This window comes from Bubalus bubalis, chromosome 12 (assembly GCF_019923935.1).
Source record: "Bubalus bubalis isolate 160015118507 breed Murrah chromosome 12, NDDB_SH_1, whole genome shotgun sequence".
Classification (NCBI taxonomy): Eukaryota; Metazoa; Chordata; class Mammalia; order Artiodactyla; family Bovidae; genus Bubalus; species Bubalus bubalis.
The window spans coordinates 8,817,114-8,829,644 of record NC_059168.1 but is presented as its reverse complement, the minus strand read 5'-3'; the positions used below and the strand labels follow the sequence as shown (position 1 = coordinate 8,829,644).

The 12,531-nt window shown below is 54.7% G+C and overlaps 1 protein-coding gene across 1 annotated transcript; it reads right to left on the bottom strand.

Annotated features, from left to right (window-relative positions):
* Window positions 1-1,093: 1,093 nt before the first annotated feature.
* POU3F3 (POU class 3 homeobox 3) lies at window positions 1,094-2,809 on the bottom strand. The gene has a single exon (XM_044925724.2). The coding sequence runs from the start codon at window positions 2,742-2,744 to the stop codon at window positions 1,245-1,247; it is 1,500 nt and encodes a 499-aa protein (XP_044781659.1). The 5' UTR covers window positions 2,745-2,809; the 3' UTR covers window positions 1,094-1,244.
* Window positions 2,810-12,531: the final 9,722 nt, after the last annotated feature.

Below are 12,531 nucleotides of genomic sequence, written 5' to 3'. Positions count from 1 at the left end.
AAAATATAAAGCAAATATTTTTAGATCAACAACGGATCTAACAATTCTATATTGCCGTCTTTTGAAAAGTCTGTTTATTAAAACCTACCAAAAACACTGCATGGAAAGGGCAGTATTATATAAGCACATCCACAGCACCCATTCAATCAAAGTTGGCAACGGAATGAAGGCAGGAGTCCGGAGAAGTGCTGTCTTTCTAAATCCCTTGATCTGAGTCAGTCCAGAAATAAAAAATAAAAAATATTAATAAAAAAAATATTAGCGGTGGCATCTTTAGGCGTCGTCCACCGGAGCGGCAGCAGATAAGGCCAGAGTTGATGGCCAGGCCTCACTTGGCGCCCAGTCCGCCCGGCCGGGCCGGGATGCGCCGGGGCCTCTCTCACTGGCCGATGGACATCTCTTGCTCCCTCGCCGGTCCCTGTCCCTCTGCTCTCTCTTGATACTTTTATTTCCAAGGTTACTTTGACGATAGGTATTGTTTTTCTTTTGGCTTTACTATCAGTTTGTTAATTTCAGAAGCTGTGAATACATGTGTGTGTGTATATATATATATATATATTTCTTGTTTTCTGGAGAGTGTTCTTTTTTTTTCGCCTTCCCATTTTCATAGTCAATTTGTTTGTCCCCAGATGACTTTAATATGGACAAGAATCACGGGGTCGGGAGCACAGAGTCACCCCTGATTAAAGCCGGTGCCCCAGCAGGCCTTCAGGTCGCTCTCAGGAAACAAAGTTACGGTGGATCTCTCCAGGCTGGAGGGGGCCCTTTGGAGAGAGGGGGTGGAAGGGAAGGGGATGCTTAAAAAAAAAAAAAAAAAAAGAATTTTTTTTTAAGAAGAGAGGACGAAGCAGGTGCTAAGTGCTATCCACCGTCGCCGTGTAGGATTTCTCAGGGTGGGAAAAACCTCGCGAGTGCAGTTTTGGTGCGCTTGGCATCTCCACCCTTCTTTTAAAAGAAAACCAAGAAAACGAAACACCACCACAGTAGAAAGAGACCTCAGGATCGCCCCTTTTTTCTCTCGGTTTTGTCATCTACGTGTATATAAAACTGTCTGGGCATTTGTAGGCTTTGTTTGCTTGCTTCGCCCCTCCTTCCTTGGACTTCAAACAGCGTCTCCTCGGTGCGCCCCTCTCCGTTCCCCCGAGGGCGGGCAGACCTGTCTTTGGGCGGAGGGGAGGGCGGCCCGGCCCGGCCCGGCCCGGCGCAGCGGGGGCGGCGGGGTGACAGCTGCGGCGCCCGGGCCTTCACTGCACGCTTGTCTGCAGCCCGTGGTGCGGCGGCGGCGTGTCGGCACTCACCGGGCCCACCTGCGAGTACACGTCGTCGGGCGTCTGCTGCTGGATCCCGGGCGGCGTCATGCGCTTCTCCTTCTGCCTCCGGTTGCAGAACCACACCCGCACCACCTCCTTCTCGAGCTGCAGGCTGTCGGCCAGGTTTGTGATCTCCTGCGCAGAGGGCTTGGGGCACTTGAGGAAGTGGCTCTCCAGCGCGCCCTTGACGCTCACCTCGATGGAGGTCCGCTTCTTGCGCTTGCGGCCCTGCGCCGCGATCTTGTCGATGCTCGTGGGGCTGCCGGTGCTCGAGTCCGCCTCCTCCAGCCACTTGTTGAGCAACGGTTTGAGCTTGCACATGTTCTTGAAGCTCAGCTGCAGGGCCTCGAAGCGGCAGATGGTAGTCTGCGAGAACACGTTGCCGTACAGGGTGCCCAGTGCCAGCCCCACGTCGGCCTGCGTGAAGCCCAGCTTGATGCGCCGCTGCTTGAACTGCTTGGCGAACTGCTCCAGGTCGTCGGACGTCGGCGTGTCCTCGTCCGAGTGCGGATCGTGGCTGTTGAGTCCGGGCCCCGCGCCGCCGCCGCCGCCGTGGTGGGGGGGCCCCTGCGCGTGGTGCGGGTGCGGCGGGTGCGGGTGCGCGTGGTGGTGATGGTGGTGATGGTGCTCGGCCAACTCGGGCGTGTCCCCGCGCACCAGCCCCGGGTGCACCAGGCTCTGTGCGCCGCCGCCCCCCGCGCCGCCCGCGCCGCCGCCGCCCCCCGGGCCCGGGGGCGCGCTCAGCATGCCGTTCACCGTGAAGCCCCCGGGCTGCGAGTAGAGCAGACTCTGCGGCGGCGGCTGCTGGCCACCGGCCATGGACGGGAGATGCGCGGCGGCGGCGGCGGCGGCGGCAGCGGCGGCGGCGGCGGCGGCGGCCCCCCAGCCCCCGGGGTGGCCCTGGTGCGGCGGCGGCGGCGGCGGCCCGAGGTGCGGCGGCCCGCGGTGGTGCAGGGCGGTGCCCGCGTGCAGGTCCTCGCGCCCCGCGCCGCCCTTCACGTCGGGGCCCTGCGGCGGCGGCGGCGGCGGCTGCTGGGGGCTGCCGGCCATGCCCACGGCGCTGCCAGACCACGGCGAGCTGGCCTCCACGGCGGCGGCGGCCGCGGCGGCGGCGGCGGCAGCGGCGTGGGGCAGCGCGGTGACCCACTGGTGCGCGTGGCTCAGCATATGGCCACCGTTGCTGGCGGCCATGGCCCCCTGCATGAAGTCGCTCTGCACCATCTTAACGGAGGCCGGGTCCCCTCGGTAGGCGCCCGAGGTCACGGCCGCGCTGCCCGGCTGCATGCCGCCTCCGCCGCCCCCAGCCCCGCCGCCCCCGCCCCCTGCCCCGCCGCCCCCGCCCCCGCCGGCCCCCGCCGCGTCCGAGTGGACGATGGAGCCGGCCGCTAGCAAGCTGTTCCCCGGCAGGTAGGGGTTAGAAGCCGCCGTGGCCATGCCGCTCCGCTCCCGCCACCCCACCGCCGCCACCGCCGCCGCCGCCGCGCCCCCCCGCCTCCCGCCGCCTCCCCCCGCTCCGCCCCCGCCCCCGCCCCGGGCCCCCGCCGGCCCCGCCGCCGCCGCCGCCGCGGCCGCCGGGTGCAGCTGCAAGGCCGCTGGGCAGGGCGCGGGGGTCGTTGGCCGGCCTTGGTCAGCAGCCGCCGCCGCAGGAGCCGCGCTCCCGGGAGGGGGGCTCGCTTCTCGGCGGGGCGCGCTCCGTGGCCACCCCCCTCAGGGGGGGTCGTGGCCGCCCCCCAGCCCCGGCGCGAGCGGCTCGCTCCAGCGAGGCTCTCCGGGAGGGGCGCGGGCCTGCGCCGGGGCTCTTCGGGCCGGGCGCACCGACCGGTGCTCCTCCTCCTCCGGTCCTCGGGCGAGCGCGGACTCTGCCCGGGGCGCAGGGCCCGGTCCACCTGCTAAGTGGCGACTTCACGGGAGGCAACAAAGAAAAGAAGCCGCTCCTTTCTGCTGGACCACAGCGCGGACGACCGACCGCTCCTCGCCAGCTCCTCGGGAACGCCCTTCGCTCGTCTCCCCTCGGAGGAGGAAAACTTTTTTTGTCCTTGAAGGCGTGGTGGTGCTGGCCGCTCGCGTGCCGAGCAGAGACGCGGGCTCCCGCTCTGCCCCTCCGGTCCTCTCGGCTCGACTTTGCTCTGTCCTAGGAAAACTTCTCGCGCTGGTGCATTGCTCTGAAGTTGCTATTGCCGGAGCTCTCGGTTGCCTCTGAAACAAGAGTCCTCTTTCATTCTCCTCACGACAGTCACAGTCTGATGGGACATCTTTCCTTTTGGGCAGAGAGTAGGAGACAAATATAACAAGGAAAAAGCTGCACAGGCGAAAACACGAGGTCGCGTTTCTCTGTTACCTTGCTGCTGACGGTTGGGGTTGGTGTTTTATTTTTTTCCCAGCAGAGGTCTGGAGGAGGATGAGGAGGAAGAAGAAGAAGAAGAGTGCATTGGTGGAGATGGAGGTGTGTGTGTGCATATAGGGGATCCTTGATACACAACCAACTCCAGTGGGCACGACGCACGGCGCGGAGGCTGCACCGACGGCGCGCGCACTGGCCGTGCCGGAGCGGAGTTGCCGGGGGAGCTCGCCGTGCGCCCCGGTTCGCGCGCTCTCCCTAGCTCCTTCCCTCTCCCTCCCTCTCTCTCTCTCTCCCTCTCTCGCCCGCCGGTTCGGCTCCGATCTGACAGTCCTCTCTCTGTCCCTCCCTCTCCGAGCGGGGACTGTCGAATGTTTACCCTCCGCCGCGAGCGCGCACCCACCACCACACTTTCCCAAACACAAGGAAGTCGAGCACCGGGGCCCCCGCTGATTGGCTACCCGCTGGGTGACTGGCAGCCCCAGAATGACTGGCTCAGGACGCGCGGCCCCCCTTCCGGCGGTTCCGATTGGTTGCTTTTTAATTTAGGCAGAGCGTCGTAGAAGCTGGAAATCTGTCGTTCCCCCTCCCTTACCCTCCCCAAGCCGCCTCCCTCCCGCTCGCCACTTTCTCCTCCCCGCCCCTCCCCCGCCGCCCCTCCCCCGCCGCCCCCTCCGCCACATCTTAACTCTTAGTGTCCGGCCGAGACGTTGGCCATCCCTCCTGGGCTCTGGGCAGAGCAATAGGTCTGGGAAGGCGGGAGGGAAGAAAGGGGAGAGACGGCGAGGGTGGGGTAGGGGGGCGCCAAGCAGGGGAGGGAGGGAGTCAGAAGGAGATCGTAGAGGGAAAAATCGCGAAAAATAGCAACCTCCACAGTCCACCTGGTACTGCGTTATGCCGCCCTCCCCTTCCCCCACCGCATCCCGGAGATTCGTACCGCGCGCGGCAAGGACGCGCCATTGACGCTAATACCTATAGGCAGCCGTGTCCCCAGCGGTTTCAAAGTTTCCTTCTCCCTTCACTGGCCGTCCCTCGTCCCTACCGAGGCGGGGGTGGAAAGAGGGAGCTCGCGGCGCCGAAAGACCGGGTAGCAGCTACGCTCCTTGGAAATCAGCCACCGCGACTTTCCGCAGCCGCTTCGCGCCGGCGGCGGCGGCCCCCTTTGTTTAAGGTCTCGGATGCCATCGCCTGGGAGACCGGCAGCCCGGGACCGGCGCGGGGCCCGCGCGTGCGAGACGGACCGCAGCCCGCCGCGCGCTCCCCACCCCCGCCTCTCCTCCCCCGCCCCTCCGCCGGGATTCCTGCGAGGAGCGCGCGTGCCCTTGCGAGTCGGGGGTGCCCACGGGCGGCGGAGAGATCGGCCGACTTTCCCCCCTAGACACACCGTAAGTGTGTCCCCCCCACCCCCCCGAGGCGTCGGGAAGCCTGCCGCAGCCGGAGCGGCCTAGGGGAGCGGGCCGCCAGCCGCGCCCTCCACCGCTCACATCGGGTGTGGGTGCGGGTGTGCGTTTCTTTATTTCGGTGCGGTGGCTGTTAGTGGTATTTCGCCTGGGCTCACTATTCTTAGGCACGGTGGGGGCTTTCTCGGTCTCTCCGGCCTCGGATGGTCTGCGGCGCTGCTGGGGCTGGCGGCGGGGAGCGCGATTGCAGTCTAGCCCGGCGGAAAGAGTTAAGGGGGCCGGGAGGAGGGGGGGAGCGTGCGGGGTGGGCGGGAGGAGCGGGGGTGGGGGACGCGGCCGAGCGGAAACGCTGCACAGAGGAGCCTCAGCGAACCAAGAAAAAAGAGAAAGTGGCAACGAAAACAAGGGCAAATTGAACCCTCCTCGGGGATTTCCAGTGAACTAACCCGACTCGGACATTCAATAAATACATCGTCCCTAATGAGTGTGCGTGCGCGTGCACCCCGCACCCGGCCGCCCTGGACGCAGACGCGGAGCCGCCGGGATGCTGGGGGCTGCCCTTCTCCGGCGAATAATTCCTCTGCCGCGCGCAGTCAGTTTTGGTGGCGGGGGTGGGGGCTTGGTTAGGTCCGGAGATCCCCGGCTTAGCCGCAGCCTTGAAGCCCTTGCGAGGTCTCGTGATGAATGGTGGGCGCGGAGCACTTGTGTGTGATGTGGTCCCTCTCCTGTGTGCAGGGCGAGAGATGCCCTCCTAGGTGGGTTTTAGTGGATCCATTATTGCGAAGGTATAGACCTGAAGGGCAGCGGTAACCAAACCCCAGACAGAACGGATTTTTACCTCTGCGTCCCCTTAAGGTTCCCTTTCCTATTTATGTATGCGTGTATGTATATATGGAAGATGGAACACAGATTTCATTCAATAAATCTGAGATCTCCAGGTGCAGGCGTTTGAATAGTCGGTGCCAGCACCCCGTGTTTTCCTTTCCTGCCGATTTTGCTTGGATCCGACTCAAAAACCGAGAGAGTCTCGTGGTTTTGTTTACACTGAATGGGGAGGGTAGGAACAGAGCCATGGGGCCCCTTTCATTAATATACAGTGAGGATTTTGTCTAAATTACCGCTATGAATTTCACAGTACACGCTTTCAAAAGCAGTCTCAGGTGGCCTGATGAAACGGGAGAGCGCCTCCGCAAACACATCCACTTTCTTTCTTTTTAAGGAGCGTGTGTGCGCGTACGGGAAGCCCCCCAAAACGCCGTGCTCCTCGAAATCAGAAATGCACTTCTGTTGCGAGCTGGGTCCCCTCGGTCCTCCGCCTCCGCGTACTTAGTTCTCCAGTCGCTCCCCAGCCCCACCCATCCGCCCCCTCCCTCTGCCGAGTGTGATTGTTTTGTCTGGAAAAAAAAAATCCAAAGTATATAACAAGGGGAGAACAGTTAGTGCTGACTTTCATTTGCATACATTTTCATATATTTTGGTGAAAATAATAGACGAGTGGAGAGCCGGGCTTAGAGGAGTCAGAGGAAAGAGAAGACTGAGGAGGTACCGCTTCTGGGGAGTTGAGAATATGTCTTTTCCCTCCACCAGTCACCTTATTTATTTATTTTTTAAAATAAAACTTCTTCCTTATTTTAAAATCTAATCCTGGAAGTTTGCTCGGTAAGTGTTTTTCATTTTCTTTCCCTGCGTTCTCGTTTCTACACCTCCTTTCCGTTTTCGATAGGCTCTCGTAGGCTTGGGGGCTTATTTTCAGGGCTTGGGACGAGAGAGAGCTCACGGGCAGCTGTTTTGAAGGAAGGAAGAGGAACAGTGTTGGGGGGAGAGTTCAAAAACCCAGCCCTCCGAAAATATTACATAAAAGGTGGACTCCTTCCAGGGATCGCCACAGCAAGGCACTTCACTTGTTTTTGTTTTTTTTTTGTTTTGTTTGTTTTTTCCTGGGGAGGAGGAGGAGAGTGCTATTAATTTTAATTGTTGATTGTTAGGGAAATACGAAGGCCCCAGAAAAGAAGTGATGATGAAGCACGCAGTAGTATACATACGTCTTGCTTTTGGATTTCTTACCTCCCCGCCTCCCCACCCCCCTTAGAGAATCTGGACTAGAGGGGAAGAAGCCCTGTAGCTTATGCTGATGTATTGAACTACGTGTGCCTGCCTGGGATTGGGGTGGGGGATTCCTGCTGGGAGAAGAGGGGTGGAGTGAGGGGGATGCTTGGCAAAGGGAGGGCAGAGAGGTGGAGAAGAAGGAGCAGGGGAGGAAGAAGAGGCAGGAAGTCGGTGCCCCCCTGGTTATCGCCGCGTCTGGCGAGCAGGCGGCAAACTGCAGCCTTTCCACTCGGTAGTGAAAGTCCATCAGAAAGAGGGTGATCAATCAAAACTAACCAGGACACCCTACACTTTATTCCCAAAGGAGGCTGGAGCTTTAGTGGCTTACTGTGTTTGCTATTCTTGACAGCTGCCCTTGCTTCCCCCCACCCCACCCCCTTGCCTCTGGTCCCTGGCTTTTAGTAAAAATGAAGGGTACAGTTACTTGCTAGTTGCAGATAATTAGAGAAAATTGGATGGTGGAATTAGCTAGGCCAAGTCCAAGCCCGTGTGAGCACCTTACTTTAGTGAAATGGGCTGGAGAGGATGCTAAAAGATTCTTGGTTTTGTTCTGTTTAGAGGAAGACGAGCCTCTGGGGGGCGGGGGGGGAGGAGGTAGTAGCCTCAAATAGCTGGAATATGATTGCACTTTTGTCTCCAGAGCACCTTGCAATTGGAAATTTGTAATTTCTCTGGAAACAGTTGATGCCAAGTCAATGAAATGGTTTGTCAGGAGGGAGGAAGAGGTTTCAGTTGGGGAGGGGTAAGGATCGCCAGTTTTCCACTCCCTGTTTGCGTGCTTGGCAGCGTCGCTTTTGACTGAGGTTAACTCTCTGTGCTCCATTGGACCAGATGCCATATAGAGCTGCTCCCTGAAGATCATTTGTTTCCTTGATGGGGAACATTTCTGAGCAGAGCATATTGGTTGCCATAGAGAGAGAAAGAAAAGGAGGAACACTGGCCACATTAAGCTATATGTTTGTGCACTGGGCTTTAGATAAAAGGACCGTGGCTCAGCCAAAGAGAAGAAGCCAAGCTAGAGATTTCTAGCGCCACCAAAACTAGCTTTATTTTGTTTTGGACTTTTACAGTTGAAACATATAAGCTAATTTTATTGGTTGTTGTTAATTTTATATGACACGGTTTACTGAACAAAATAAACTTTGGAAGTGCTCGGGAGTCGAAGTCTTGACTTGTCAGCAGGGGGCGCACTGACTCGTCTTAGCAGGTACGCTGTAAAATGTAGCTGTTTTCAAAAGCTAAACTTGCCAAATGCACAAATGGTCCCTACCTTTCTATGCATATTCACAACCAGGAGCGAATTCACTGCATAACACAGGGCCTTAAAATTGGGGGACAATGACCTCCCCATCTCCCACTCAGCCCCATCTGTGAAATGGCCTGAGAAAGGAAAACCGGCTTAAAACAGTATTCCTCCATGTCTTTCTGTGAAGAGGATATAAGTATGGAAAACAGAGTTGGGCAGTGAAAGCAGAAACGCTTTGCAAAATTCCTAGGGATATGCGGTAACCTACTCCATAGGTTACCTTTCAGGTTGTATTTTTGGGGAAACAGTCAAGAAGAGAAAGATGTATTCTAAAGGTATTATCTATTAAATGGTGAACAGTCTTCTACTTGAGACAGGCTTTGACTTCTAAATAAAACCCCAGCTCCTGGAGACTTAATCCAGGCTTCCTGGATCTCTTTTACTCCATTCGATATATAAAGGCGCCTTTAAATCTTGGCATCTCCTCTGATTGTGGCAAGATTCTGAATTTATCCTTGAAAGGGCTTGTTAGGGAAAAGGAAATACGAAATAGCCGATGGTAAGAGGTCACTGTGAGCTTGAAACTTTTTAGCACAATACGACTTAATGCAGTTGCAGAAAAGTTTTCACAGAGCTCAGGGTTTCCGCTTTAGAGATGTTTAGATACAGCCAAGGAAGACTGAACTTTATTGTGGTGAAGGATGAAAAGATTGGAGGAAAACTTCCTAAAATAGTGAAGGGCAAATGCTCCCCGGTTCTGAGCAATTAGTCAGTTTCTCACTAACAGTTTTCCCAAGGAGATTTGGAAAGCTTGACTCAGAAAGGGGAGCTGTGAGTGACTGGAAGTGAGAAGCTGGTTTCCACGGTTCAGCAGCTCCCGGCACCTGTGTGTCACCGAGCCTGGAGAAGGGCCCTGGGCTGGGGGCTCTGCAGGAGGGGGAAAGACACCTTATTCTTTCGAACTTGACTTTAAGCCAGCCAGGATCCAGCCAGAAGTTTTTCTTTGAAACTAACTTGTGAAAGTCAAGGTTTGGATGTAAGTGGTATTTCATCTAGGAGGGTTGGAAATTATGTGAGTAACATATGCAAGGGAGCACTTTGAAAAAGATTTTAATTCCAGGATTTTTATCCGCCAGCTCTCACATTTAGAGTCAGGAAATGTACAGGCAGGTTTGTGCAAATAGCACAAAGTAGAAGATGGAAGAAACGTGTAATCTGAACCCAAACATTGCTTTTTCTTCAGCTCTCTGGACATTTCAGACAAAAGATTTCTGGGGGAGATCCACAGGCACTGGACCAGTGCCTCAAAGCTCTAGGTTACTTTGCATGCCCTGAGCTGCTGAATGCATTTTTTAAATTACTAAGGAAAAAGGCAGGTTTTCTATTTAGCCGGGCATTTTGCAAAACAATGGTTAAGAACTCTGTACATATTTGGAACGTGATTTTCGGTATCACTTTTCATGAGATCTGGGATCGTTCCTATCTTGGCTGCTGCGTATGTTCCTTTTTTGCAAAGTTACTTTTTAAAAAAGCCTGTAACAAAAGAAAAGCTTGTTTCTCATGATATCTACATTCTTAGGTTATCTAAAGTAAAGGAAATAGAAAATAATAATTCTGGGTAAAGCAACAAGTTAATTCGAGAACTGACATATTATAGAGACCGTGTTAACATTCCATAACGATTTGGAGGTGAAAACAATCAAGCTGGATATGAATTAAGATCCAAAGAGTCGGGCCAAGCTATAGACTTTTAATTGTTGGGGATAGTGAAATTGCTTTTGCCAAATGAGAGAATGAAGAAATTCAAAATGGGTATTTACTCCCTTGCTCCCATTTGAGAGCAATAAAGTGCTCCTTCGGATACCGTGGCAGTATACAAGCACACTGCCATTAGCATTTACAAATTAAAATGTTCTACATACTCTCTATCCACAGTGTGCTGTATACAAAGGAAAGGGTTCTTCAACAGTAGCTTTTGGGTGGAGACGAGCATTTGTCGCCTGGCTTGGCGGTGGGTGAGTTATTTCTCCATCTTGCCAAATTCTTGGAAGCGTCCCAATGGCTCCCCCTCGTTCTTCTTCGTATCACTTTGATAACTGACTGATCTGATCTGTAGGAAAGGAGCAAGCACTTGGTTCTCTTAGACAGGCTGGAAGGAGCAATGATCAAGTCAGACACTTGTGCTCTCTCACCCTAAAGCAAGAAGCTTTACTTCTGATGCCTATAGGAAAGCTTTAAACTACAGACTATCTCAGATTGTGGGACCTAAGTTAAGAACGCATGATAAGTTGGCAATCGAGTATATGCTTTAAAAACAGCCCATTTCCCACAGTTTGCCCACGGTAGCTGCATTCATGCACCTGACAAGTCTGGTAATGAAAGCTACCAATCGCTAGGGAAGCCGTGGCTGACACTACATGATGGACTATTCTAGCCTGTCCCCCTTCAACCCCCGCCCCCACAATGTTCTTCTTAGAATTTAAATTCAAAGGGCTAGGTAACTGAGAGCCCAGCTGATGGACTGGAGTGACGATGATGATTTATTAACAAAAACATGTGGGTAGGTCTAGCTAGAAAAATATTCCAAGGTCAACTTGGTGTTTTTGTGTCTGTGTTTTGAAAAACAAAATATTAACTCGGCTTTGCCAGGGGGGTGGTTGGATCCCCACCCCCCACCCCAAGCTTGTGGCCTTAACAGAAATAATTCTCTTTCTTGAGGACACCCTTGGCCCAGAAACCCCCAAATTCCCTATACAACTTCTGAGTTGGAACTAGGTAGTCCGCTGATGGATGAGTCTTTGTGGCACACTAGGAAACAATTCTTGCACTTGGGTGCCTCTGGGTGGGTTTTTTTAATTCGATTTTTTTGACACTTGAACTTAGCTATTGTCTGAGGAGCTGGGTGCAGATCACAGCTCATCAGGCTGGAGGCTGCTCTTTTGGGCATTTTCCCCAAATGCTGCTTCTGTAGCACGTTCTCTCCTGTGAATATGAAAACTCCCACTTCACTGACCTGTTCCCTCCCTACCCTGGACCACCAGCCTTAGGGGGTCTTCAAGAAAGGTCGGCTGTTTTGTTCACTTTTAGAATATAGTCCCAGTCGTCATAGTATCTGTTACTTCAGATACTCCTTGGTTTGCAGCAATATCATTTCAGCACTGAAATATCTGGCAAAGAGTCTTTGGCTGTAGAACTTACTCACCGCAGCTTCATGCAAACTGGGGCTGGTTAGTCCCCAGTTAAAAGTTTTGTGTTTGCTTACAGTTTTGAAGGCCCACCTCCTCCCCCCAGATTTCGAGGTAGGGAGCTTGGTTGCCCAGTAGAGCCTAAGAGGAGGATCCCAAGCTCACAGTGCTGCTGGACAGACGTCAGATTTTAATTTAATATTATATCAGAATGCAGAAAACCTCCGGGAGTCAAGACATGTATTGTCCAAATGGCTTAGACTGTGTTCCCTTTATTTGAAATTCACATCGCAGAAATGAAACAAAAATTCACTTGGAAAAACAGTGACTATTAAAGTCTCCTAAACCTGAAAACTCTAGGATGTCAGCGCTGGGATCTGGCAAGCGACTCCTTTGCAGGGTTGGGAAGCCAGACTGGGGCGTTCCCTCGGAAGGTTCGCCTTGGGGGCCTCTGTTCCCGGCGGCAGGGTATGCCTGCCCGCCCCCTCTGTTGTGATGTGCGACCCTGTGAAGCCGCTTCTCTGGCAAAGGCAGCGGCTGGTGGGGATCCCAAGGCCGAGCTCCACTTCCTTAGATTGAATGTTATTTTATTGAGAGCACAGTTTGCATAATAAAATGAAGGGGACCCACTACTCCCCTTGTCTCCATAAACACTGTCCTCAAGGACTTTGAGACTGCTATCTGAACACCCAGAGCGGCCTTCAGAAGTCGAATTAGCCTTCCTTTTCTAGGGAAAAAGAAAAATGGAAAGCGATTAAAAGCAAAAGGTCCGGGGAGAAAGAGTAGGGTAGAAGGAGTAGGGTGGGGGAGTAAGCGGGAGGGACGGAGAAGAGCCTGTCCAGCCGCACCGGGAGGCGGGGTGGGGAAGAGACCAGAACGGGTGCGGGATGGAGCGCAGGGAAACGCTGAGTCACCCTAACCGGTCACCGGGGACACCGCGGCGACC